The 27,472-nt window shown below is 42.4% G+C and overlaps 1 protein-coding gene across 1 annotated transcript in view; it reads left to right on the forward strand.

The window, feature by feature from the left end:
• Positions 1-27,472, forward strand: part of gli1 (GLI family zinc finger 1) — a 52,912-nt gene that overhangs the window by 20,609 nt on the left and 4,831 nt on the right. Inside the window, 11 exon segments of the mRNA XM_040008400.1 lie at positions 20,186-20,295; positions 22,161-22,381; positions 23,124-23,219; positions 23,307-23,505; positions 24,203-24,368; positions 24,549-24,656; positions 24,809-24,949; positions 25,811-25,960; positions 26,276-26,440; positions 26,775-27,017; positions 27,163-27,472. Of these exon segments, the coding sequence (XP_039864334.1) occupies positions 20,225-20,295; positions 22,161-22,381; positions 23,124-23,219; positions 23,307-23,505; positions 24,203-24,368; positions 24,549-24,656; positions 24,809-24,949; positions 25,811-25,960; positions 26,276-26,440; positions 26,775-27,017; positions 27,163-27,472 (1,870 nt within the window). The 5' untranslated portion in view covers positions 20,186-20,224.

Below are 27,472 nucleotides of genomic sequence, written 5' to 3' on the forward strand. Positions count from 1 at the left end.
CTTGTACTCGCAGCACAATTATCCTCCCGAGACAACGGAAAGCAACGGGAGGAAAGGGGGAAAGTGAAGAGGAGCGGGAGATGGATAGATGAAGAGCAGGAGGGAGAGAAAGAGAGAGAACATTAGTTATTCGGCAGGCTTTTCCTCACAAGATTTGCAGAGGCAGCGTGAACAGGGGGTCAACAATTGACTCAATTACAAGACAAACTCTCCAAGGGCCCTACACCACCACTCACCGCAGACCCTGCAGCTCTCGGGCAGGCTGTTAATTTTTTTTCTCCCCCCCTTTTCTTAGCTGGTAAATGTTTGCCCCTCTTCAGGTGCCCCTGGCAGACGCAGGAACTCCAGCCTACAGCTAGACTTTAACCTTTTCAGCCACTGAATGATTCCCCTCTCTGTTCTCCATGAAGAGCTGGAGGAAAAGAGGGAGCGATGGAATGAAGAGGCAGATGAAGGGCTAGAAGCCTTCTCTTTGTTATGCTTTGTAGCTCGTAATGAATAAGAAACGTCTGGTGACCCAAGGGGAGGCTTTTTTTTTCTTTTCTCCATTGCACAGGTGGAATTTTTCTTTTCCTTGTACACAGCCTTGTGTAATATGGATAAAAAGAAAGGATTTTCCATGTAATTTTTGTATTACATCTGTAGCTATTACCTCTATACTATAACTTAGATACTTAGTTGGCCATACTATAGATTTGTATTGATTTTACTCCCTGTTAGTTCCTGTTTGGTTTCACCGTTAGAATTTGGGTACTGCTGTATTTACATACACATGAATGCTTGGTTACGGTTATGTCTGTCCAGTAAACTCATTGGTTTAGCCAGCGGGGTCTGTACAAAGGCAGAAAAACAGCTCTAAAATGCACTTATTCATATATTCCGTCTTCTTTGTTTCATTTGTTTAAAGCAATTTAAAATAAATTGTGGGTTTAGGAGTGCTTTAACATGTATCCACGACATATGGAGCAAGTGTGATGCAGCCTGTTGCGTGTGGACTCAATGTTTTCATGTTGATTTTTCCATCCTGAAGATACCTGATGAAAGAATGGAGTGCCAATGTGTGTTTTGCCTCTTGCTAGCTTGGTTAGCAAGTTGCATTTTGTCAACTGTACAGGCTGCAAAGCTAAAATGCACATGTTGGCAGATTAGGGCTAAGAAACAGGCTAATGAAAATACTAGACTTTCACTCACCACAACTAAAGCACAAACCTAATGTTAGTCAAATAGTCAGTTGAAGGGCTCCAAAAGGCACAAACACATTGAGCAGATGCCCATCGGCTAAAGCTGCATTTGTCAGGACACCTTCCACTTAACATGCACGTGCCTGTCTGCCTGCGGACTGTCTGCACACTACCCCTGCTTGTGCATAAACCAAGCATTAGCTGGTTGCCGTGGTTTAACTAGTGAAGGAAGTTGCTGTTTCCTGCCAGGAAATACTCAGCCACCTAAGCAACTAGTCAGAGGACATGGATCAAGAAGTTCTTAAATAAGAGGAAGGTCTTTAGAAGTGCTGATACATTTGTGATAAACGCCAACTGAAACCTAAATTAAGTAGCATAACTTTATATGTAATTTACAGCTGAACTGAAAAATGAGAATGAGTAATAAATAAGGAGTATTTGTATTATAGAGCTGAAGGATGTCAGAAACAGTTTCTTGACCTGTTTGAAAGTCACAAAAGCAAGATAATTCTGCAGTGCTAGAAAAAACAGGAGAGAGAACTTGCAGTGTTTGCCATTTTTCCCGGCGACCGTGCATTTATAAGGTCAGACAATACAGTGAGGAATGGGGGTTCAACAATAGGCCTGCGGCCCTTCTCTTGTCAGTCAAAAGGACTGCTCAAGCATGTGCCTCAACTCTGCTCCCTCTCTTTTTTTCCATCTCTTCTTCTTCCATCAACTTGATTTTCTTCCTTTGTCTCTGTTTGTCACTCTCATTTTCTTTACCTCCCTGCCGCTTGTCTTTCTGTCGTTCTGTCTTTTGTATTGCATTTAATTTCCCCCAATCCTTCTTCTATAAAGGAGAAAGAAGGACACGAATACCACACACAGACTTTGAGTCATACGCTGCACAGCAGCATCACTGCCACCAGATTTTTTCCATCTCAACTGCCTCCTTTTTTTTCTCTGTAGGAAACAATAGTAGGAGTGTACTCTACTTTTTGAGTTTATGCATTAGCATTTTGCTTCACTTTATTTTACTTTACTGCAGTTCTGAACCTTGATCGGCAAAGGTGCATCTGAGAATATCCAAAAAATATGAGTGAGAAAATATCCCAAGCTGACTGTCTTCTGCTGTCTGCTACATGTGAGAACTTCGGACAATGTCCTCACCCGATTCCCTCGACGTTGTCCAGATGTAACGTGGCACGAGCCAACAAGCAGTGAAAACTCTGGCTTGAAAAACCTCCCAGTAATGGAGAAGGATCAACTCTGTGTGTGTGTGTGTGTGTGTGTGTGTGTTCATGTCTTTAGCGAGCCATTCACTGCTGCTGCTGACGTAAACGGTGCCCTTCTCATTGTGTTCGTCACACCGGGTCTGTGGGTCATCTGAGCCAACCGCCCGCTTCTCTCAGCGTGTGTCTGTATACTTGCTGCTCCGTACCTTTGTGCGCATTTGCATCTGTTTAGTTATATATGACAGGTTATGTGTAAATATTTTTGCAGTGTGTACACTGTGTTTGTTCGCCTGAGCGAGTGAAAGTTTGTGTCTGTGCTTTATGTGCATGTGCTCCCTCCGCATCGCTGATCACTGCATGGAGATACCGCCTGGAATTTAGGGCTGAGACGCAGTGAAAGGGAGCCCCTTCCTCATGCATGAGATAGCATCAGTGTTTACATGCACAAATAGCAGATAGCTTCTGTGATTGCAAAACATCTCCAACCATTTTCTCATGTAAAGTGCAGTGAATGTTCTTCGTTCGGCCATGCTTTGACAAAAAAAATGGAAGCCATTAACACCGGTCGTTAATGTTTTGGGCACATGCTTGATGGTTTGTAGTTTATCTGCTTCATTGATTGCAATAAATAGATCAAATGGGATATCTTTTTATTTATATACTATACTCTAATAGTTATACTGTGCCTTCAGAAAAATGAAGTGTTTTTTCCTTTTTTGGGGCAACCAAACAAGCAAGCAGTGTTAGCAGTTCATTGGAGCAACACACTGAATCCCTCAAGCATCGTGTATATTGGAAAAAATGGGGGAAATAGTTGTTGTCTTGTGTTCTGAAGTCTAGTTTCTAATTCTTTTAATATAGAAAGAATTAGCTTGGTCTAGAGGTCTGTGGAAAGCTTTCCAACCTGTCGTTGGTCTCCTTTGAGTGGAAAGTGTCTCAGTGCAAATCCTTGCTGAATCTTAGTTCCCCTGCATCTGCAGCTGTCGATTCAAGTGCTTAACAGTTTAAACTGCTTGTAGCTCCAAATCAGAAGCCACCTTTTCCTTCTTTTCCACCACTTTGTGCTGCTGCTCTTGCCATCCTAGATCCATTTCTGTCATGGTGCTATTTGAGAACTGGCCCGTATTTTGAGAGTTTGTGAAACAAACTGTTGTCTAGCTTTAGTAGCAAAATTTGGTCATTTCCATGGGACGTAAATTATGGTGGTTAGAATCTATAGGCTACATCCGCCAATCACTGAGACATTTGTTGTGGTGTCCTCTCCAATATTCAATGATATCAATGGTTTCAACTTTGAGTGCAGCTATTTTTTGGTGCTATGTACCAATTTTTTCTTCTTCTTATGTTTTTGTTATTTGGTGAAATTGAGTCAATTTTAGATTTGGGACCAGTGGTAGATCAGTGCAGTCAGTACTAATGTTGATTAACTGAGTAAAAATGTTGTACTTTTTTATAGACAAACAAACTGCAGATATCATTAGCGCCTCTGTCAGTGCGCCCCAGGGTGGCTGTGGCTATAATGTAGCTTGCCATCACCAGTGTGTGAATGTGTGTGTGAATGGGTGGATGACACGTTGTGTAAAGCGCTTTGGGGTCCTTGGGGACTAGAAAAGCGCTATACAAATACAGGCCATTTACCATTTAGTGCCTACATAACTTAGCAAGCCTTTGCCTTTTAGAAAGCATCGTTCTCTGTATGTCTGTGCAGATAACAAGAAAGCACAGTTTTCCTATTTCACCTTTATACAGCATGTACTATATGGGCAAAAGTCCTGATCCACCTACACGTTAAACTTACAGGAGCTGCCATGAAGCTTCCAGCGCACAGTTTCTGTGCTGATGTTAATGGCAGAGGAGATTTGGAAATCTGAGTTAGTGTAGCTGCTAAATGCTTCCACTTTGCAACAATACCACTTAGCTGGAGAGAAGAAATCTCTCAAACTGACTTGTTGTAGTGACAACATCCTGTTAGTACCACACCCAAAATCAGTGAGCTCTTTTGAATGACCACAAGTGTTTATAAAGGACGACTGCATGGACTGGTGCTTGATTTTATACACCTGTCCCAACGCCTGAACTCAGAGATTGTCCATGTAGTGTATGCGAATGAAGAACGATCAGAGAAGTAGTGGAGGAAAGTTCTCAGGCTTGGGTTCATCCTTTTACACTGTGTTCATTATTTACATGCATTGACGTTTCTCATGTGACATTATTGTTCAAGAATTGTCCGAAGTGATACAGCTACCGGCTGCTACGGGAAAAATGCATCTTCCCACACTGTCTGGCATTGGTCCCTCGTTATTGATGGGTGAAATTGGTTTAAAAGAAGGTGCTGAACCAAAAAGCTCCCAGGGGTTGCTTTGATTGGTAGGAGATCGCCATGGTTGCCTGTAGTTTTTCATGTTTGTCAACAAATACTTGCTAAACACTAACCAACTGGTAATAACACTTGAAAAAGAAGCAAACTGAAAAAGGAGAAGGTTTGCCTTCAAAGTAAAAGTTGCACCTTTGGATACATGTTTGGTGAAGCATTTACTTTGAAGGAAAAGCCCATCAGCTCTGTGCAAACGATGACTGGACCTGTCAAAAGCCATTGCAAGGAGATTTTTGCCAGTTGCACAGTGAATACTTGGTTTGTCCTTCATGACGAGTGGTTGCCAGATGGTCACTGACCAGTCTCTAAGCCTGTCTGACTAGAGTCTTTTTTCAACTTGGTCCTACATTGTCATCATAGTTGTGAAACACACAAAATAAGACAAGTTAACGTCACGTTGTTAACACAGGTTTTTGACATATGTTTTCATATCAGCAAAAGGTGATCAGCTCAGAATCTGTAGCAGTGAGGGACAAAAGTTTAGAAATGTGACACATCTGACTGGTCCTGTGTCCCCTCCTCTTATACAAAATGTTTTATACAGAGATACAGAGCTCGCTAATAGTTAGCAGCTATGTGCCGGCCTAACCAATCAGTGGTTCAAGTGCCGGATTTAGCACCAGTTTCTAAAGGGTTCAAGCTATCGCATCATCTACTTCTGTATAATTATAATGGTGGTAAAAACCAACAAGATTGTGCATCCGCGCTTTCAGTCCAGTTACAGAAACTGAGGTTCACTGGCTTAAATGAGACTAGGGCTGCCACGATTAGTCGACTAGTTACGATTACATCGACTATCAAAATCGTCGACGACTGATTTAATAGTCGACGCGTCGTTTGAAGCTTTGTAAGATCCCAAAAGACGCAGGAATAAGTAGCAGGATTTAAGAGTGTAATAACGGACTGAAACAGAAGATGGCAGCACTGTATGTACAAGGATGCCAGCTGCCGTTAAACCCCGAAGAAGAAGAAGCTGTGTCCCAGAATTCATAGCGCAGCCCAGCTCAGTTTCCAACAATGGCGGCAGCTAGTTAGTTTTAATATTACTCTTATTATTCTTTCTGGGTCACAAAATAAACGTTTAGCATATTTTCAGGCGAGAATGTAGCTGTGTAAACCTCAGATATCTGCTCAGTTTATCAAGACACCACATATTTTCAAAAGCGCTCCGACGTTTTCGGAGACGTCTGTTACCCACTAGCTCGATAGCTAGCCGGGGTTACAGGCTCACTAGAGCCGGTGAGAACACTGGACTCCCGGCAAATCGTTTTCAAACGCCTTTCGCTACTCAGGTGAAACATATATAAGTGACTTAGATAACTTCAAAATGTTATTGTTTGGCTTTTTTTAGTATTTTATTTGTTCCTGAGTAAATCGGTTTGGCTGAGCTTAAAGTTATAGTTTTTACACAGCTGAATAAACATCAAGCAGACAGCTGATCATCAGAAGTGTGAGATGCTTGAGAATATACTCCGGTGTCCTGTTATATTTTAGATAGCAAGGAGTTTATTAAACTTCACCGAAACAATCTGCAAAATTCATTAAAATTTAATAAACTATCATCTTGTCTTTATTTTTAGTTAGCACATACCTTAAACACTTAAAACTGTAAGCTAATGATAGTTATATAAGAGCAGATGCTGCTGATGCAATAAGCTGTACGTCCAATGGAGGATGATCTGATTAGTCGACTAATCGCAAAAATAATCGGTGACTAGTTGACTATCAAAATAATCGTTTGTGGCAGCCCTAAATGAGACCAAAGCAGGGCTTGTGTTAGCCGATGTGATGTCACTTTTGGGGTGTGTGCTATTCTCAAGGACAATTATTACTTGTCTGTGTCTAGCATTAAGCACAAAGCTAAACATTGTAAGCAAAACTGAGAAAACGTTGTGTATGTGTGAGGTCTACCACAACTGAAAATGGGAAAAAAAAAAAAATCTTGTAAAACATGTTCTCAATTTAAGGATCGATTTCACAATCAATCTAAATGAGCTGCAGTTCAGTTCACTGAAATTCCTCACATGTTTTTGATCTGACAAGTTTGTGAGCGTGTTTATTTGAGAGCAAAACTGAAGTGTGACTGGAATCAGTGTATTTTCCGTTATGTGTTTAAATGTTTTCATATGTGTGTGTGCATGAGTGTGTGATTGTGTGGGTGTGTTAAGCTTCTCGCCCCTCCAATTTACAGCCATCTGATTAGCTGATTTGTTGCCTTGTAGTTATGCTAATGCTAGCTAATTACAGCCCTGGTGAGTACTCAAGGCTCTCTCTCTCATTCTGTGTGTGTGTGTGTGTGTGTGTGTGTCTTTCTCTTGTGTGACTCTTTTGATCTCATGCTGTCAGTTACTCAGCAGATATCATGGCTGCTCCTTGCCACAGCTGTCAGCAGGATGGTGTCAGACAGTCGCACAACTTTAAAGATGCAACTGGGTGTATTTGTGTACGTGGCTGTGTTGTCTGCATTTGTTCATTTGTAGACTCTGGACAGTCATGACTGCTTTCATTCTTATTCGGGGAAGGTGTGTGTATGAATATGAGCGTGTGACCATTTTTCCTTTGGATGTGTGAGTGTGTGTGTCTGTTTCCTTGAGTCACATGCTAAGCCCCAAACATCAGCTCAGGGATCCCAGCCAATTAAAAGCTAACGCAGGCCCAGATGCCTTTCTCCTACCAACATCTGGGTATTAAGCTAAACGCCTGCGATATATTAGTTATGAAGTCAGCAGCTATGAGGAGGACCACACAGGAGAAGGGGCACATTTTAGCACACAGTCTCGCTCTGTAACTTGTTCACTATGTAAAACGATGAGGTTTGTCTAACTAAAGGGCAAACAAAAGAAAAAGGAGAACATTGTTTTCTTTCTCACTGATTCATATCAACTAACCTGTCATCATATTTCACCAGTCATCAACTTCTGTATGTATGAGTTTGCTGAAATGGCCCTGCAGAGACACAAGGAACAGGAGTTGTAGACAGAGAAACCCACAAACTTAACTTTTGTTCTATATTTTTTTCAAAATCTTTTTGCAAAATGCATAAAAGATGAGCGGGAAGACTGAAAATGTGAGAAATTTTCACAATTTGCACTCCAGGGGCAGAGCTTCGGAGGAAGCACCAGTGTAAAAGTGAGGATATAACACTGTATTTGTGCACATTTAGTCGAACAGCTCTGAACTGATGAAGACAAGTCGCCACATGTGTGTTCATCTGCTGGGACAAATTTATCTACAGTTTACATACTGAGGTGGGCAAGAGAGATAAGAACATGGAGAACGAGAGCAACAGTGAGGGGGTGGTTTGCATTGTAGAACATAATGATGTGCTTAAAGCTGTGATTATATCAGTTCACTGGATTGTGTATTTAATTTCCCTTGATTTCAAATTAAAGATCCAGGGTGACAGTGATGCAACAGTGGTGCTTGAAGGTTTGTGAGCTCCTTCATGTCATCACGTTATCAAAATGAAAACCCCTCTTGTGTCGCTGTCAATCGCTTCTGCTTGTTGGCTCTGAGGAATTTCAGTTGAAGCCATTCCTCCAATCAGAACAGCTTCAATGCTGGCAGGTTGATGGGTTTCCTTAAACTGCATGCTGTACCTTCGTCTACATTTCTGAAAACATGCGCCTTTTTAGGACATTTTTCCAGAAGAACAATGGTTAAGGTAGCTGAGATATGGTGTCATGACAGTTTTGGGGGCAGAGTGGTTTCTTCTCTTTTGTTCACTGTCTGCAGCACATACAGCAGATGGCCCAGCTGGTGTGGAGTCACTTGGTGTGTTTGCATTAAGTTGTTAGCTAGTTAGTGAAAGCCTGTGTTCACAACCTCTGCAGCCTTTGTGCAGTTTTCTGCTACTTTGGACTAACTGAAAACATAAACTATTACATGTTTCACTAAATCACAGGTCAGCTGATTTTAAGATATAGAGGTTTGTTATATTTTACTACATAACGTGTGTTTCATCTGATGAGTCCAGATTTCTGCTGGAGTGGTGACATTTGGATAATGCAGTCAGAACTGGATGTAAACAACATGAAAGCATGGAGCCATCCTACCTCATATCAGCTGTTCAGGCTTGTGTTTGTGGTGTGATGGTGTGGGAGATATTTTTTGGCACACTTTGGGCTCCTTAGTACCAGCTGAACATAGTTAAAACACCACAGGCTAACTAAGTACTGCTGCTTAGCATGTCAACTGGTTTTCTGAGCTCACTGTATTCAAATGGCCTCCACAGTCACCAGATCTCAATCCAGTAGAAGACCTTTGGGAACTGGTGGAACAGAAGATTGACATCATGGATATCTGCAGCAATCATGTTGTTGTGGACCAAAGGTTAGCGGCACCTTGTTTAATCCATGCCACCAAGAACTAAGACAGTTCTGAAGGACAAAGACAGTCAAATCCAGTACTAGCAAGGTGGCTTTAAGTGTATATGAAAATATTTAAACAAGTGGAGTTTGCTGAATTATTGGCCGTTGGGCTGAAATACGGGTAATTTAAACTCTTCTGGTTTTTTTGTTGTTGCTTTTTTTTTTTTTTTTTTTTACCTCAAGGCACTTTATATTGTAAGATAAAGATAATACAGAGAAAATCCCAACAATGAGACAACCCTCCTATGAGCAAGGACTTGGCAACAGCAGGAAGGAAAAACTCTCTTTTAACAGGAAGAACCCTCTGGTAGAACCAGGCTCGCGACTGCTTGGACGTGAGGGGAAGAAGACAAGACAATTCGTAACTGCTTTAAGTATAAACTACAAAAGGTGTTTTTAATTTTCCCAAAGGGTATTGTCTGACTGCGAAGTTTCCAACCATCCATTTTCTTAACTGCTTATTCGACTTCCAGAGGGTAGCAGAGAAACTACAGCCCTTCAGTCGGGGAGAGGCAAGGTACACTGTGGAGTCATCAGTTTCCTAACATGCATTTGAAAGTGGAAGGAAACCATATACCTGCCAGTCACAGGATTTAATGTCTACATTTCGGAGTTTGACACTGATGCACCCAAAAATACACCTGTTCAGAATCCCCATTTATATCCACCTATAATATGGCTTTCTTCTACACAGGAAAGGACTTTCAGACCCTAAAACAAGAGCTCAGGCAGAAAGACGAGTGCACAACAAATTCCACACGGCTTTGTCTCAATTAACCGTGTCTGCACAGTTTTTATGGCGGCGTTGTCTGTGCCATATATCTCCTTGTTTCCTCTCAGTGAGAGGCTCTCAGAGCTGTGGTCACTGTGTTCCTCTGGTGGCCTGCAGGCCTCGTCTGCCGCTGTCGTGTTTTGTAGAGACTGTGTTGCGGTTTCTCCTACGCACCAAATACAAACACACAGACGCACACACAAACACACAAATACACGCGCGTGTCTTGTCTCCCTTTCTGCCTGTTTTTGTCTGTCTTGTGCTCAACCGCACACATGCATCGGGTATCCGCCCCTCCACATCCTCTCCACTTCTATACCCTGGAGCCCATCTGTCTCTCTTTCCTCGGTCTCTTTTTCCTCGTCAGTTTTCCACCTCCTCTCTCTCCTCCCTCGCTTCCAGCTGTGTTATACAGCTAAAGAATATAAGGAGCAGCAGGCCGGCTATAAATATTCCCTGCCCACCCAAGACTGTTAGGATTATTATTTTTCTTATAATCACTGTGGTCTTTCTATAAACTGAACAGATTATTATCTGGTTTTTGTTGCCCTGTGCAGGTCCCTACTGCACAAGATAGCTGCCCTCTCCACTGAATTTTTCTTTGTGCAACATTTGTCAAAGAATTAGCAGGAGGTTGTATTTGAACTGACACAGCAACAATGTGGCGTCGGATGAGATGAGTGGACGAAAAATACATTAAAAATAAAAATCCTGGAGTAAAAGTGACGTAGAGCCACAGAGAGGGAGGAAAAGAGCCAGAAGAAGCTGGGTGATGGTCAGGAGCGCTGTCGAAGGTGAAGAGGAATGCTGAATTTACAATGACAAAGCTCTGTTCATGTTTTCTTAAAAATGGGGGTTGGGCTCCTACTTGTTTACAGATGGAGCAGTCCTGTGTGCTGCTTCGTCTACAGCTGGGAACCAGCTGCGTGAATCAACCTTTCCTCATCTGCTTTATCCATCCATCCTTCTCTCCCTCCTTCTCCCCCCGCTTCCTTTGCTTCTCCTCCTTAAAAGGAGTTCAAAGAAATCCTTGTGGTTTGGGGCAATACCTATCTGCTATACAGGCATGTAGAAGTTAAGGAGAAGTAGTAGTAGGAGAAGAAAAGGCAAGACTTCAGTGGTAGACAGAGAAAAGAGGAAGGTGTGTATGTGTGTGTGTGTATGGGGGGAGGGAGAAAAAGAAGCTGGAGGTAAAGAGAGGAGAGGGAGGAGAGGAGCGGGGTACAGGAAACCACAGGTATGTGCAGGATGGTGGGTGGGTGGCCTAGAGAGAGAGAGAGAGAGGACAGAAGAAGCAAAAGAGTGAAGGAATCGCAAGTCATGTGGGGATTAAGCTGAAGGAAATACCCTTACATGTGTTGTCAGCATCACACCTGTCAGCTCGACTGAGTCTTTTTTGGTCGAGACCCCTGAAGAGAAGTCTAACTGCTTTCCTGAGAAAGTGAAGCTCATTTGCCAGCAGTGCAAAACAGTGCTTGTACAGGCAAATGAATACAAGGAGAGGTGAACCGCTCCTGATCCTTAAACAAACACGATCAAGTCACCGACTGATGAAGCCAATGGTTACAAAGGTGATAAAACAGTAATCATGACTGTGCCGCTAAGGTTGGCTGTTCACGTGACAGTAAAGGAAGTTAATGATGGGACTTTTGAGGCCAAAATATTTTCATTGTCAGTTTGTTAAGCAAAGATTATGTTTACAGTTCACTTTTGTTCTGCACCTTTTACTCCTAGCACCAGGTGTTCATCAGGCTGGTGATACAAAATGATGTTTAGCGTTCCTAAACATTACAAAAACCCAGCGACGGCTCAAAACTCTGAGTTTTCTAGTCATTTTTCTTGCTGTGATTTATCTACCTTAGCTGTGCCGAGTAGCTGTACTCGAGCCCTCCAGTGCCCTAATATCTTTCATCAGTCACTCTGACTGTGTAACAACAAGGGATCAACGTTTCATCCCGCCATTCTGACAAGGTGAGAGCCCCAGCACTGAGACATCAGCACCGCGGCTTCACCAGCACAAAGTTTACAGTACAGGGATACGTGAAGTGTGAACCGCTGGGGTTGAGACTGGGGTTATGGTGTCGACTGTGTCTAAAAGGATAGTAAAGGATTCTCGTCTCATGGCTACACAGTTTTTAACCAACTTTAAAACCAAAGAAATGTTGTCATGTGTCTCACCTTCAGACTTTGTATGCTTCTGTTATATATTTTCCTTAGTATGCATTTTTACATTCAAATATATTGACAGTAATGCAGTAATTTGGTTGATGAATTTCTGTCTTTTTAATGGATAATATGCATAAGTATATGTATACTCTGTACATTATCTGCATTATAGCGCAGTCATTAAGCCGGGATTATACTTTTCTGCTCGGGTCCGACAGTGAGCACGAGGGTCTGTGTGCCTGCCTGCTTTTGTGACCGCGTGGACTCATCCATGGAGCATTTACATTACAGCGCACCAACTACGCATCCGCTCCAGGCGGCGGACTGCTCGACCGTCGGGTCTTCAGCTGTTTGTGTCCGGGTCCACAGCAGATTATAATCAAGCTCTTGGAGCTTTACAGAAAACAAAATATTTAGAGTGAGAACTCTTTGAATGCCCAAGTTTACAAAGCAAAGCAACAGGTGATTAAAAATGGCCGTATGATTTTATAGTTTAAACAGTGGTGTAAAGAGGGAGGGAATAGGGTGGCAAGTGCCCCCATGAAATATAATTGCAGTGTGTGCAGCATCCAATGAGTTAGAGCCTGGGTGGGACCAGAGCTGTGGTCACAGTATGTAGATTAAAATACTAATACTAATAAAATACTAATATCCTTATATATTTATGCTGTATTCCTAAAAGTACTAAGCACAATACAATTTAAGTCATCTCCAGCTGGAATATGAAAACGATCCGTCCATCCAAATAATTGTGATTCAATAATACATGTAGGGAGCTCATGAAGAGAACTGGTGTATAATGAGTACTTTTACTTCAGGTGGTTTAAGTATTGTTTTTAAGTTAAACTCTTTGGCTGCTTAAAAGGGATTATGACCTTTTTAAAGTTTAGGGTCAAATACTTGTTTTGACCCTTAAATAGTTATTCAGTCAAAATGGTGTTTAAACTCATGTGTGGTGCTACTTCTCATATAGATTTTGAGCCGAAAATATCAGTTAGGAAATAAATTTGAAATGTGGGAGCACAGTGTCTCATAGTGATGCTGTTGTTAGTATTGTAAGTAGGGTGTACCCCACTTTTCCCCCCACGATAGCTGCGATAGGCTCCAGATCCCCCCGTGTCCCTGGACTGGATAAGTGGTTAAGAAAATGAACGGATGAAGATCATTTTGATGGCATGAAAGTCAGTTAACTAAAATACTGAATGATGGTCTTACTCGTCTGACACAATGAGGCTTATGTCTGTTCTGTATCTTTTTAAAGACCAAATGGGCATTAAAGCAGTTTAAATCAAAGTCAGAATTGCTGTTACTAAGTAGATATGACATTAATCTTCCCTGCAACAGTTTAGTAAGTAGAGCTTACTGTACATTACAGTGATGTCTCCAACCCTGTGGCCTTTCACTGGTCACACTGTTGGCCCCCATCACATTACAGCAGCTGCGAGGAATTCACAGATTCTGGGTAAAAGGGGTAAAAAACACAAGGGGGGGTAGGGTGGGGGAGAAAAGCAGGAAAGGGTGAGAGTCTGTGTTGGGGTTGGAGGGGGGGGTTACAAAAACAAAGGCAGAAATTAAAAACAAAGTTTACCACTGAAGGAAAACAACAGGGTTAGAAAAAGTCGGCGTAAGAGAAAAAAAAGAAAGAAGGAAGGGAGGAAGAATGGAAGAAAACGAGGTAGAATCTGGGCTGTGGTTGGCTGCAGGCCCGAGCCCCGCCTCCGTTCCCTCCTCCCTCCCGCGGTCCGTCTCCAGCCCTAACACAACAGAATCCCCCACAAGCCCAGCCACATCAGGAACGGCTGGCTACATTATAGCTGCCATTATCGTCTCTCAAGTCATAACAGCCAGAGAACACCCACCTCGACTGCAGCTCCGCCAGGAGGGGGAGGGGCGAGGGAGAGGTCGCAAGAGCAGGAATGAGCGTAGGGAAGGAGGGAGTGAGGGAATGAGTGAGAGGGTGGAGGCAGCGGGGGAGAAGAGGGAAAGCGAGAGATAGTCAGAGATACAGAGCTATGGAAGAGGCAGAATTATAAGAGGACAGCAGGGAGCAGAGGAGAGGGTGGGGGAGAAAGAAGATGCTTTCAGATGGGTGTTTACACTCGATGCAGCGACCTCTGAAGATGTGTGTTGAGTTTTATTGAGGCTGCTGAGTGCGTGTAAATGTTGTGTAGAATATTTAGCAAAAACACAAACAAGCAACACAGACTGAATACTCACATTCCCATGTGAGATTAGAAGAGAAGCAGGCTGAGAGGAACGGGGATGTCATTAAATGCCGCTTTTTATATTGGCTGAGGAAGCGGGGGGGGGGGGGCATGTGTGAGCCCCAGTTTAGTGTTTCACCCAAGAGAAAAGGAGTGTAGAAGTAGAGCGGATCAGACCTTTTGTGTGACACAGCCAGTGACCTGTGGAAATGTCTGTCCTCTCTGGAGACTTCCTCGGAGGGAGGAGGATCAGGACTTTATGGGAATGTCACAAATGGCGAAACTGTGAGAGACTAAACAATGTTTCTCTTTGTAACCCACAAACACAAACTGTCACCTGAAAACTGAATCTAATGGGACAAATAAGCACTAAAAGCTCTAAAATGCCTTCAGCCCGGTCCAATCAGATCCCTGCAGCAAGTCTGTCCTCCTCAACTGTATTTTGTCCCTTCAGCTGTTTTCTCATGTGGTACTTCTGACACTTTGTGGAGGATAACTTTGGGATATTTTCCTTAATCGTCCTTTCTCAAATGTAGAATACAGCAGGAAATTTACTTCAGATGTATTTTCACTAGTGCCCACTTGCTACTGGTGAATGAAACACGGACTTGGTACCAAAGAGCTTGCCGGTTAAAGACTGAACGTCTGAACGTGCTGGGCAGTTGCATTCTCACTGCTCACTGTCTGACTAAAGTTCAGGGCTCGAGTGCATGTTTGGAAACGGCTTCAGCTTCTTAAAGTGACACTATTTAACTTAAATAAACAACCGATGTATTTTCCAATGAAAAGTTAAAGTCATAGGCAATAAAATATTAAAGTGCACCACATGACAGGGTAGGCGTAGAACCACCTTTCCACAGCATTAACTTGAAGTAATCATTTTCCATGTAACTGTCAATTTTGGCCCACTCTTTACAACATTGCTTTGGTCCATTGAGATTCGTGGGCATTCATTTTTACACAGCTCCCTCCACAGCATTTCAGACAGTGAGGTCTGGACTTTGCAGAAGCTTCATTCTTTTCTTTTTCAGCCTCTGTTGTAGATTTGCAGGAGTGCTTGGGATCATTATCCTGTTGCTGAGTTTCGGCCAAGCTTTAGCTTTCAGACACATGGTCTCGTGTTTGATTCTAGAATACAGAGTCCAATGGCCACAAGGTCCTGTGTCTGCAAGCAAACCCAAATCATCACGCCTCCAACACCGTGCTTCACAGTTGCTATACAGAGTTTGTGCTGATGTGCTCTGTTTGGTTTTTGCCAAACATGGCGCTAGATTTGTCACCAAACATTTCCACCCTGGTCTCATCCGTTCAAAGTACAATGTTCGACAAGTCTTGTGACTGGTACAGCTGCAGTTTTCTAAACTATAATCCATGCTGCCATGTTCCTTTTTTAGAGAGAAGAGGCTCCTGGAAACCCGTCAAAAAAACGTGTTCAGTGCACACAGCAAAGGGTCTCGAGTCAAAAACAAAACCAGGCTGCCGCATTTGACTCTGAGGCATATGTTCGCCTGCTCAAACCGGCACCCGAAGTCATGATTTTTAACATTTAACATGCCAACAGAGGCCAGTAAAGTCAGATTATTTATTGGGTTTTTGCCTTTCTTTGAGTATCGCATGATCGGCCTTTGAGGTGAAGTTTGCTCGGATGTTCACTCCTGGGAAGGTTGTGCCATTGTCATAGCACATACCTGAAAGCTTGAGAATGGAAAACTGCCAGAACCTCGGCTTTTATAGAAGTGATCTTACTTTCTGATGATCAATCAATCATATGCATTCCATTCACAGCACCTGGCTGCTACTTATACTCCTTATTTGTGTGGTGCAGTAAGGGTGCACTTACATTTCCACAGGACTGCATAGAGTCCTGTGGAAATGTTTTATTCCCTTCACAGAAGGCCTGCAGGCCACATCTGCTGTTATACTTAGTATCAGTTTTTGCTGAATTGTGAGTCTTTATAGTGCAGTGGTTTGGTTTCTGACAGTGAGTGAGTACTAGCCCAATAAAGGATACAAACCCATATTTTATTTGTTGGTGGTAGGCTCTGTTAGTTTGGTTAGTAAGTAGGTAAGCTGGGGTAGAAATTTATTAGGCTACGCTACATTCAAGACTACTTAGGGATGTTTTTAAAATATTCATTGATGGAGGTGAGCTCATCTAATATCACCGTTAAGTGTGGCATCCAACAGCAAGCCCATTCATGGATTTGCCTCACTTTGGAAAAATAGTGTAGTGCTATTAGAGCAGAAGTAAAGTTAGAAAGCTTTCCTTTTTTCAGAGCAGGATGATTCTGTACAACAAAACTAGAAAACAACACACTAAAAACAAGAAAATGATTCAAATGGATTATTATTGTCCAGCTGATTCAGTTCATCAGTTAGATCAGGTTTGTCATCTTTATGTCTTTATGATAGGGTTGGGTTTTTCGGGTATTATTTGCAGTAGATATCGCTGTTTTGCCTCATGTTACAGTACATTCATAAACAGTAGTCATTAGCTATATTTAAAAATAAGATTAAAAAGACTTGGGCCACTCTAATGGGAATAGAACTAACTCGCAGAGCTTTTTCTCTTTGTTTCAGTCTCTTTATTCTTAAATTTGTTCACCAACAACAAACGTCTGGCCGGGCTTTTAGGCCGTCTTTCAACTCTGTCCTGTCTTCATTAATCTCACCTCCTTTCGCTCAGCTACATTTCAGTCGGAGAAGTCCAGCTGGCTCCGTCGCACTTTCCAGTCAGCCAACAAGCAACTCCCAGCTGCCCATCGTGGTCATCAGCTCAGTGAACTGGATGTCTGACTATCCTCGATCTGGCTTAGTCAGGCAGGAAATAATCTCTGTAAACAGATATCTGCTCATGAATATGAGGAATCTGTAAGCAAGGGCCAAGATCTTTGGTAGCTTTCTGGTTTCTGCACGTAGTCCGCTTGTTGTCAGGATTCTGTTGACCAATCCCGTCCAACTTTGCTCGCAAGTCACAAATGCTCTCATAAAAGAAAATTATGATTGAACCGAGGAGATAGAAAGGATAGAATCATTTACACAGAAAACTTTAATCTTTTCATTTCAGTGAGCGGTTACAAGTGTCTAACTCGGTCAGTAAATGTAACATCAAGAGTTAGTGAACCTTGAGTGTTTGAATGTGGAGGTTTTGGGTGTACAAAGTGGCTGGACATCCTGTCCTCATCGCCAGCTCCTTGGTTCCTGCCCAGCTAGCTGTGCCGCACTAGAGCAGATTTGTTTAGTTAGCCGTTTGATTTATGGCCTTGGGGTTTTTAATATGCTGCTGCCCCATCCCTCTCAAACCCAGCACCACAAAATTACACTGGGCAGAAAACTCCTTCAGAGTTTCTCACAAAATACTGACCTGAAATAGCGCAACACCTGTGTCAGCACCGCACATATGAAATCATCCTGGATGTGTAAATCCATGTATTTCATTCTGTAATAACTATGTAAAGGTTCGAAAGACTTTCCCACCTAAAATTCATCACCAATTAGAGAAAAATACTAAAGTTTTTATAGTCTAATTCAACGTCTTTCTATTAAGGTCAGTTACATTACACTCAACAGCTGTAGAGGTTTTGATTGAACTGCACCGTCTGCAGTTTCTGACGCCTGGTGTTTGTAACGTTTACTGTTTGCGTATGTTGGAGGTAAACCTAGCTTATGAGACAAGGTTGCTCAGACTTTTTCTGGATGTGAGCACGAGCTTTGCACCATGCAAATTAATTACACAAGACACATTTCTGTGCGTGAACACTGAACTCGCTGTTTTACTCCCTGGAGAAACGTTGCCAAACACACTTTTCTACAAATTCCAGGTTGCACACATGCAGGTTTATACATTATTCACTCTCGTGCTAGGATCTACCACACACACACTCTAGTGCAAGTTAGACTCTCCAAAACACTTTTGTGATACACACCTGCTACTACAGCATCACCGTTATGGACAAACCTCAGCCTTCTACTGATATTTCTACTATAAATTACACTAATTCATACAATTTGTTAATGAAAACGCACTTAGACACCAATATCGCCCATAAGTTCTAATAGTGCAAACTCAACTTTAATTATTCAGGTAACAGTTTTAGTGCTTCTGCAGAAATCGTGGTAACAGCATGACTGAGGAGGACACGAGGCAGGTCAGACTTTGGAACGTAACCCTCAAGCGTCTTTAACTATTTTTAAAGCACGACCTTTCTCGAAAATTGCACAAAAAATAGAAATGTGCCGAGGATGTTGTGTGCTCACAGTTAGTGATCCCAGTGTGGTGAGTTTGTCGATCAACTTCTGCACCTGAAGAAATTGTCTCTCCCGCTTTGCCTCTGCCATCTAACACAGATATGATTGGACTTTTGTAACTGTGCCTGCGTTTCTCTGTGAGTGTGCTGTGCATGCATGGTTGTAATTATCTGTAACGTGTATGAGTGAAAACACTTTTTTGGGGGGGGATAGCAAAGGTTGCTCGTCCAGTTAATGGTCATGTGGTCTGCTGCCGATCCTGTGCGACTGAGTTTCTGCACTAACTGCTTCAGTATACCCACCGTCACTGTGGCACACATTCTCGCAAGACTTGGTGGCCGCTGGATGATTCTGCATCCCCACCGTGAGAATGACAGGTGTGCCAGTGTGTGTGTGTGTGTGTGTGAGGTTGTCTGGGGAACCCCTTCTTGGTATTTATGAGTTCTGGACAGCTGAGGTGTTTGGTGAGATCTCTATTTAGCACTTCCGGCTAATTATCATACACACATCCAAAGCCTGTGCTGAATATATGCAATTACTCCTGGAGTGCCCACCAACCCCCCACCCCCTGGTGGCATGTGGCTTAAATAGGTCCCTACTGCCCTTTTAACACTTGTGCTACTGCATAACAGGCGTCGCAACCTGTTACACTGAAACCATAGAGCTTTGATCTGCAGAGCACAGGAGCGCCTCTAGTTTGGGTTTGAACATTTGTCACATAAACCCAAGTAATGTGTTATTTGGACACAGCATCCACAGTCTGATTTGTGATGCTTTTATATTTTTGCTTTATTTTATTGTTGCAGCACGTGTCCAAATAAAAGAAGTAATAACATATTTGTCCACACATGCGTGGACAAATACATAAAATTGTTGAATGTTTTTGGCCTTTTTCCATTTGTTGTAGCTCAGACATCAGTGTACTAATTACCTTTCGAAACATGTAAGAACCCACAGTCCCAGCCATTAGTACCTGCACTGATGTGGCTGGATGTAATGAGCAGGTGCTTGTTTCCTGAGCTCTCTCAGCTAGAATTACCTTACACATATACTCTTGCTGAAAGATACCGTCTCCATATGAGGCTCGCACAAAAGGCTGCTTTGTTCCACTTTCATTTTTCTCTGTTTGTCTTGCTAGCATCACTAAACCTGTGTCCTTTAAGTTTTTTTAAGGCAAAGCCCTGATTTTCTTCACTGAGCATGCGTGGCTTTTAAAAGCTCTCTAAGAGTACAGGATGTGTTTTTAATCAGGTAATCCCTTTTGTTAAATGTCGAGGTCGAACCTTGCACTCGAGTAGCTGTAGCTATGAAATTAAGATGAACGTGAATTCTTTTACATTTCACTTCTATGTGCTGCTCTTACTTAAGCAGTGGATTTGGCATTTTAAACCTGGACTGTTTAAAATAAGTATGACTCAAGCTTTCAGAGAGCTTATTTTGTCCACAAACTGTTTTTCTTAGTTTGGTTTGGTCTGTTATTAACATCCTACGTATTCTTTTTTTCCCCCTCAACCACAATTGTTCTCTGTATTTGGATTTTCTTTCTGGTGGAGTTCAGTTTTGTTTGGTGGAGTTGAGTTTGTTTGGATTTCCTTCTCTTCATCCTAACCGTGTCCTCGTCTCTTTATTTTTCTCTCTCTCTCTCTGTGTCAGGTCCAGGGTGTAAGGGGAGCATTAGGTCTCAGAGCTCCGATGCCAGTGGACATGCAGCCACACCAGGGGCTGTATTACTACGAGACTTCACCCAGCCAGCCCACCAGAGGGTAAGACGGGAGCGAGCACGGAGCGAGGCCTCCTGTTGCTTTTAAACAGCCGCAGCTCTTTTACGTGAGAGAACTCAAGAGAGTAGCTCGACATTTTCAGCAAATCTGATAACAGTATAATCACCATCATTATTACACACACACACACACACACACAGAATGAGCTACAGTTGAGATTTTTCAGTGCTGCCTGGAAGATAAACCAGTGTTACTGGCTTTCTTCAAAAACAGCTGCAATATTTCTGTTCTGTAATTTACAGAATTTACATTCTGATACTAGTTTTATCTACAATTTCAAACTGTCTGGTCAAACTGAGCTAAATTATCTGCTTGGCGCTGATCTGCAACTTCTCCTACGACGACACAAGCTTGTCAGGTGTGGGTGTCGAGCAAATGATTTTCTCTTCCTGCAGACAAGAAGGTATTAAACTTCTGCAAAGAGTAGAGTTACTCCAGGATTTAACTCCCCTCAAAAACCTCAATAAATAAAGTTTGTAGGTGTTCGTCGTGTACTTTTGTACTAGACCTTCACGTTTGTTGCCAGATTTTATGCTAAAAATGGCACAATGCTGTCATCTTTAATAACCAGAGCTGTTTCTTTTTTCTAATCTTGCTACAGATCAGCAAAATCTGAGAGATCTGACTTTTTTTTGTATTTTATTAACAATAAATCACATCAGCTCTCCTAGAAAGCAGAGACGACTGATATCTTAGGCTCAGAAATCAATCACACAGATATTCTCAGGGTACAGAAGCTCAGATATGTCTGCAATTGTCGTGGACACAGTGCTAACTCAGCCCCTCACGCCTCCTCTATCCACCCTCGCGCCGTCTCCCTCCCTCCCTTCTCTCATGCCACCCAGGTTGCGGGTGGACTCGGCCTCTCTCTGACAGCTGCTAATTACAGGCTGACCAGGCCCCGCTGCGCTCTGCATGACTGCCTCGCGCCCCACTCAGGTTACCCAGAGTGAGGGAGAAGCAGAGAGAGTTGGAGAGAAAGGTGGCTGGGCAGGACAGAGGAAGAACAGAGGAGCAGGAGGTGGGGGGAGAAAGGAAGATAGAAAGAGACAGAGAGTTGCAGAGGAAGGAGAGCGAGAGAAACAGAAAAGTATAACAGAAAGGATGAATGGGAGAAGAGAAAAGTAGGAATGGGAGGGAGGTAAATTCGGGGGGAACCAGCAGAGTGGATTAGAGAGGACAGATTAAGCTCCTGTGTGGAATACACGTTGTGGTAAAAGAATTAAAGAACTCAAAGGGCGACTTAGGAGAAGGTGGAGAGATGCAGTCTTTCCCTTTTAGAAGAAGAGCAACAGGGACGGAGAAAAGCAAGAAAAGAACAGGAGAGACCAATTTTGAGCTAACCAGTGAGAGTAAAGAAATGTCAGAGAATCCATTGAAATTCATGAAGACTGGAAAGTTCCAATGAAGATTCATGTCTGTAGCTTAGGGGAAAACCCAGATGAGTAAGTTTCCTAAGTTTAGGCCGAAATAAGGGCTGTGTACCATCTAGTGGTGGGAAGGACACAGCACAATAGTAGTTCTAGTCTTTAGGCAGTGCTAGTTTTTCCAGGCATGGAATAGAAAACATCTATATGTAATTCTAGCTTACAGGCTGGAAATAAAGCTTTCCAGTGAGTATAATTTTATCCCATTTATCAGGCTTTCATTTATTTATTGTGATTTTGGGTTAGATGACTGTTTAATCAGCATGACTGTAAATAAAATGATAAAAATGCTACAAAAGAGTGCACAACAGTGTATCAGAAATCATTATCATTCCTTGTCACAGTTCCCTTTCAGAGTATTTGCAGTTTACACATTTATTCAAATTTTTTTTTTTTGCTGTTTTTCTCTGATGTTCGCAGCATAGTCCCATCAGATCAGTCTCCCTACAGTGATGTGTCTTCGCTTCGTGCTCCGCTCCTCGACGGCCCGCCCCAGGACTGCCACGCTATGTATAATCCCATGACTCATGGATCAGGACCAGGGCAGGGAATTGGCCCCTGCTTGGATCAATATATGAGGCACCCTCAAGCCCCACCACCCCACGGTATGATGGGCCACAGGGGCATGCCGCCCACAGAGGGTGAGTCAGAGTATCTTTTACATCTCCGTTAACCTCACAGCTGCTATTGATTTGGATTTAAGGATACCTGAGAGACTGAAACCAAAAAAACAATGTACAAAAGGAGTGAACAGAAGTTAACAGTTGGCTGGCTTTGCTGTGGAGATATAAATCTGGAGTGTGAGGTTGCAGTAAAACAGCAGGCGGGTGGATTACTCTAAATTAGTCAGTTAAATAAAGACGAACCAGAGCTAAAAGAGTTGTGTGCGTACAAATATATCCATATATAGATACAGATATGACTGAACACTTACTCGTTAATGAGTAACTGGTTAAATTTGTATGCATGTATGTTACATCACCAGTCATGTGTGGAATGTTATCAAAACAGTCAAATGAACCTCTCATGTGGCTGCTGATGCAAAGTACTAAAATGCTTTTCTTCCATTTGTACCTCATGTTACTTATTTGCTATTTATTTTAATTATTTTTTTTCTATTACCCCTAAAAGTCTAAAAAGAAAGGGTCCAGACTAGATACCACCAAGAAATGTGTCATTACAGAAAAGGTGAAAAGTTTTGAAAAAGTTTTACTTGCACAGCTCTGCAGGTCAGCCTAAATTGCTTGTGAGATTTTCGGCCTGTGCGTGCTTCTTTCTGACTCTCTGAGCTGCAGCGACCCATTAATCCTGTCTTTGTTCCCCTACTTAAAAATAATGTAGCTTTTTGCAGCAGTGCATTTCAGTGTCTGTAATGCTTTGCAGGTGGTAACAGCGCCCCCTACTGTAACCAGAACATGATGTCTCATCACAATTTCTGCCAAGTTCAACACGGCTCTGATCAGATTGGATCAGGTGATGGTAAGGAAAACCTCAATTTAGATATTTTTTTTTAAAAAACCATCCTGAAATTTAACCCTTCTGCTTTCATTGTCATCTCTCCTGTAGGCTCGAGGTTCTCCACACCTCGTTCCATGCTTAAGCTAAGCAAAAAGAGAGCTCTGTCCATCTCTCCTCTGTCTGATGCCAGTGTGGACCTGCAGACGGTAATCCGGACCTCACCGAATTCCTTAGTGGCCTTTGTCAACTCTCGCTGCAACCCCAACGGCGCTAGCTCCTATGGTCATCTCTCTGTGAGCGCTATGAGGTCTGATATCACTTGATTTTATATGATTTGAAAGTCACTGTTATCCTCCTCGGTTACACCCTTTGTCAATAAAAACAGACCTCAGGTTAAATATTTAAAGTGGACCTATTATGCTCATTTCCAGCACCATCATCAGTCTGAAGCCTGAGCTGAAGGTTTCAGGGATTTTTTGTATGTACTCTGACCTTATTACTTACTTTGAACACATGCAAAATTGCCAGTCTGCAACGATAGATAGATAGATAGATAGATAGATAGATAGATAGATAGATAGATAGATAGATAGATATCCCTCTGAAGAGCATGGATGAACAGGTGAATAAACAATAAATAAGTCCACTTTAAAGTATTTGAAAGTAATGTCCTGCACGTTTGCTGACGTTTTTTCTTTCATGTTTAAATTGTGTTGATAATCCCTCTCCTCTCATTTAGCCCTCTTCAATATTTATTATCAGGTGTGATGTGATGACATCCCTTAAGCCACGCCAGATGGTGACACATGTTTCAGCCAAATGGTTTTAAATAATAAAAGCAGATTATGTGAAGTTGAACAAAATGTATTTCTTCATTTTTAAAGAATTGACAAAAAATACATTAAGAGTGTATTTCTAGCTGCACCATCTTTAGCAAACTAGCTGCTGATTCTCTTTAGTTTCTTATCAGTTCCCTTTATTTGTTTTTATCTCCCGCTCCACAGTCCATCGCTCGGTTATTCCAGCAATATAAATTGCCAGTCCAGACAACAAGGGTCCATGTATGGAGGAGGAGGAACACCTCTGGGAGGACACACACCAGGCCCCTGCCAAGCTTCACGTTTACCTCCCCACAATCCTCGGCTCCATGCTCCGCCCAAACACGGACACGTAAGCTCATTCTTTCACTCAGCACACTCTGCTTCTCATAGCTGGGAGAGCATAGTTGGGAAGTGGGAAGAGAAAGCGGCGGATAAATGACAAAGAATGAATGCATATTTTATATATACGCATTTAAGTTTTGAATGAGGAGAAAGACAAAGATTATATTATGAGAGTATTGTTTTGCAGCTGAAGACAGAGCCAGGCCTTGGAGGTGCGATTGATGGCATGAATGTGAAGAGCCTGGAGGAGAGGTCAGAGGGAGATGTAGCTAGCCCTTCTTCCACTGGCACTCAGGTACAGTAATGATGATCATATGTCAAAGTGAAAGAGATTCAAAAACAGTGAAAGTGCGTGAAATTATATATTTAATGGCTGAAAATATGTTGTTTAGATAATTGCACAAAATAAACTGGAGCTATTCTTCATTTCTACACATGTGTCTGCAGGACCCTCTTCTGGGCCTTCTGGATGGGCGAGATGATTTGGACAAAGAGGACGGGAAGCCTGAACCAGAAGCCGTCTATGAGACCAACTGTCGCTGGGAGAGCTGCAACAAGGAATTTGACACACAAGACCAGCTAGTTCATGTAAGACTAAGAACAGGGCTGCCAGCCTTCAGATACAAAGTAGAGAGAGGAACAGAAAGGAGGTTATATAATACAATACAAAACAAATTGCATTTTCATAGCTTTATATTATATATTGTAACAGTTAACAGTAAAATAGGTGAACTAACCCTTTAACTAGCTAAACTGAAGAGATGCCGTGGATAATGGATTAGATACAGTTTCTGTATGTGACCGCTAAGCTGTCTGAGAAGGAGAAAAGTACAAAGTTTAACTGACCTGTAGGATCCTCGCTTATCATGCCTTGCACAGAGATACCCAGCTGTTGCAGATGTTTAATAAATTCAGAGGAAGCAGCTCATATGGCTCCATCTCAGCCTAGCATCCTCGCCTGTCACACCAACCCTCTGCATGTCCTGCATCACACATCCATGAACCTTCTCTGTGATCTTCTTCTTTTCCTCCTGCCTGTCAGCTCCATCGTCAGCATCCTTTGTTCATTGTATCCACTATCTCTCCTCTGCACATGTGCAAACCATCTTAGTCTCTTGTCACTCCCAATGAAAGTCTCTTCAACTCTCCCACCTCCGTTAAGGATACACAAACCTTCACGTCCTGTGAAAGTTATGTCAAAAGGTAGTATTTAAGTATTTACAGATCAGTAATAGATGTTAAAATAAGGCAAACATCAACATATATGAAGTTAAATAGGCACACTGAATGTCTTTTGCATTTTCTGCATTTTTATTCACCGTGTGTTGTGCAGAGGGACTTTGGTTTGTGTTCATGTGTAGCATAGAACTATAGAATGCTTCCATCCCAAAACATGTCATTGGAGTATCCACTATCTGTCACTAACAATGAATCTTTTTGTGTTTGCAGCACATCAACAACGAGCACATCCACGGGGAGAAGAAGGAGTTTGTGTGTCACTGGCAGGAGTGCTCTCGAGAACAGAGGCCTTTCAAAGCCCAGTACATGCTGGTGGTTCACATGCGCAGACACACAGGAGAGAAGCCACACAAGTGCACTGTGAGCGCATGTGTTAAGTCTTTGCTTTGCCTCTTAGTTCTTGTTTCTCTTTCCTTGTCTAGATATCTTCAATTCCAACATGCTTCTGTGTTCCTGTGTACCTTGACATGCATACCATATATTATTTTCAGTGTGGATTAACAACCTTTTTTTATATTTTAAAACTCGCTTTACTGCTTTGTAGCTCAAATCTAATATTGTTATAGGACCGCAGGCTTGTTGTCAAAGCTTTTACAGACTCTAATCATCCCCTCTCTTGCAGCGTAGCTGTTGTAACAGTGTTAATTAAACAATTATGTATATTTGCTGTTCTAGTTTGAAGGCTGTAATAAGGCCTACTCTCGCCTGGAGAATTTGAAGACCCACTTGCGCTCTCACACTGGGGAGAAACCATATGTGTGCGAACATGAAGGCTGCAACAAAGCCTTCTCCAATGCTTCAGACCGAGCTAAACACCAGAACCGAACTCATTCCAATGAGGTAATATTCACCTCTGAAAAGTGCTTAGCTATTGAATGTCACGTGCATGTTGCTGTGTAAGCTCTGTATTATTAACAGTGTTGTTTGATTAAACCATGTGTTTTCTTCCTAAAGGGTAACATGTAACTGTTTTGTGCTGTTTCATTACACGCTTTCATGTAAAATAATTGTATAAATTAATATAAATGTATTGTAGAGATTCACATGAGTAAAGATACACAACATAAATTGGAAATAATTTCTATTTGAATCATAAGATTTTACATAGCAGGGAAGCAGTAAAGTAAACTGTGGAATGCAAGGAGTTCACATAAGGTGCTTTTGTCTTTTACAGAAACCTTATGTGTGCAAAATCCCTGGTTGTACCAAGCGATACACAGATCCAAGCTCTCTGCGTAAACATGTAAAGACCGTGCACGGCCCTGAGGCCCACATCACCAAGAAACATCGTGGAGACACTGGCCCTCGTCCCCCCGGTTCAGTTATGAACCCTGGAGGTCCCAACTCTGAACTGCTGCTGGAGAAAGAAGAGGCACGCAGAGAAGACTGCAAACTATTGGCTCCTGAGACTTCTCTGGTGAGGGTTACAATTTGTTCTATATCATTCAAATGAATAACATAACAAAACTCCAATGTAGTGGAAAAAATAGGGACCACTTCCATATTTTCTTATTAAACTTTATCCCATTTTTAAAGTTAACTTTGTCTCTCACATCGTCCAGAAATCCCAACCAAGCCCTGGTGGTCAGTCTTCCTGCAGTAGCGAACGTTCTCCACTGGGGAGCACCAACAACAACGACAGCGGTGTAGAAATGAACCCTAATGCAGCCGGTAGTCTGGAGGACCTCACAGCATTGGAAGATGGTGTTGCAGGTGGAGGAGGAGGAGGAGGTGGAGGGGAGCCGGGAACAATGGGAATGTCAGCGCAGGCTCTGAAGAGGCTGGAGAATCTAAAGATTGACAAGCTGAAACAAATCCGCAGGCCAACCCCTCCTGGACGCGGTGGCAGCAACAAGCTTCCTGCAATACCTG

The sequence above is a fragment of the Simochromis diagramma genome, unplaced genomic scaffold (assembly GCF_900408965.1).
Source record: "Simochromis diagramma unplaced genomic scaffold, fSimDia1.1 OVJJ01000320.1, whole genome shotgun sequence".
Taxonomy (NCBI): Eukaryota; Metazoa; Chordata; class Actinopteri; order Cichliformes; family Cichlidae; genus Simochromis; species Simochromis diagramma.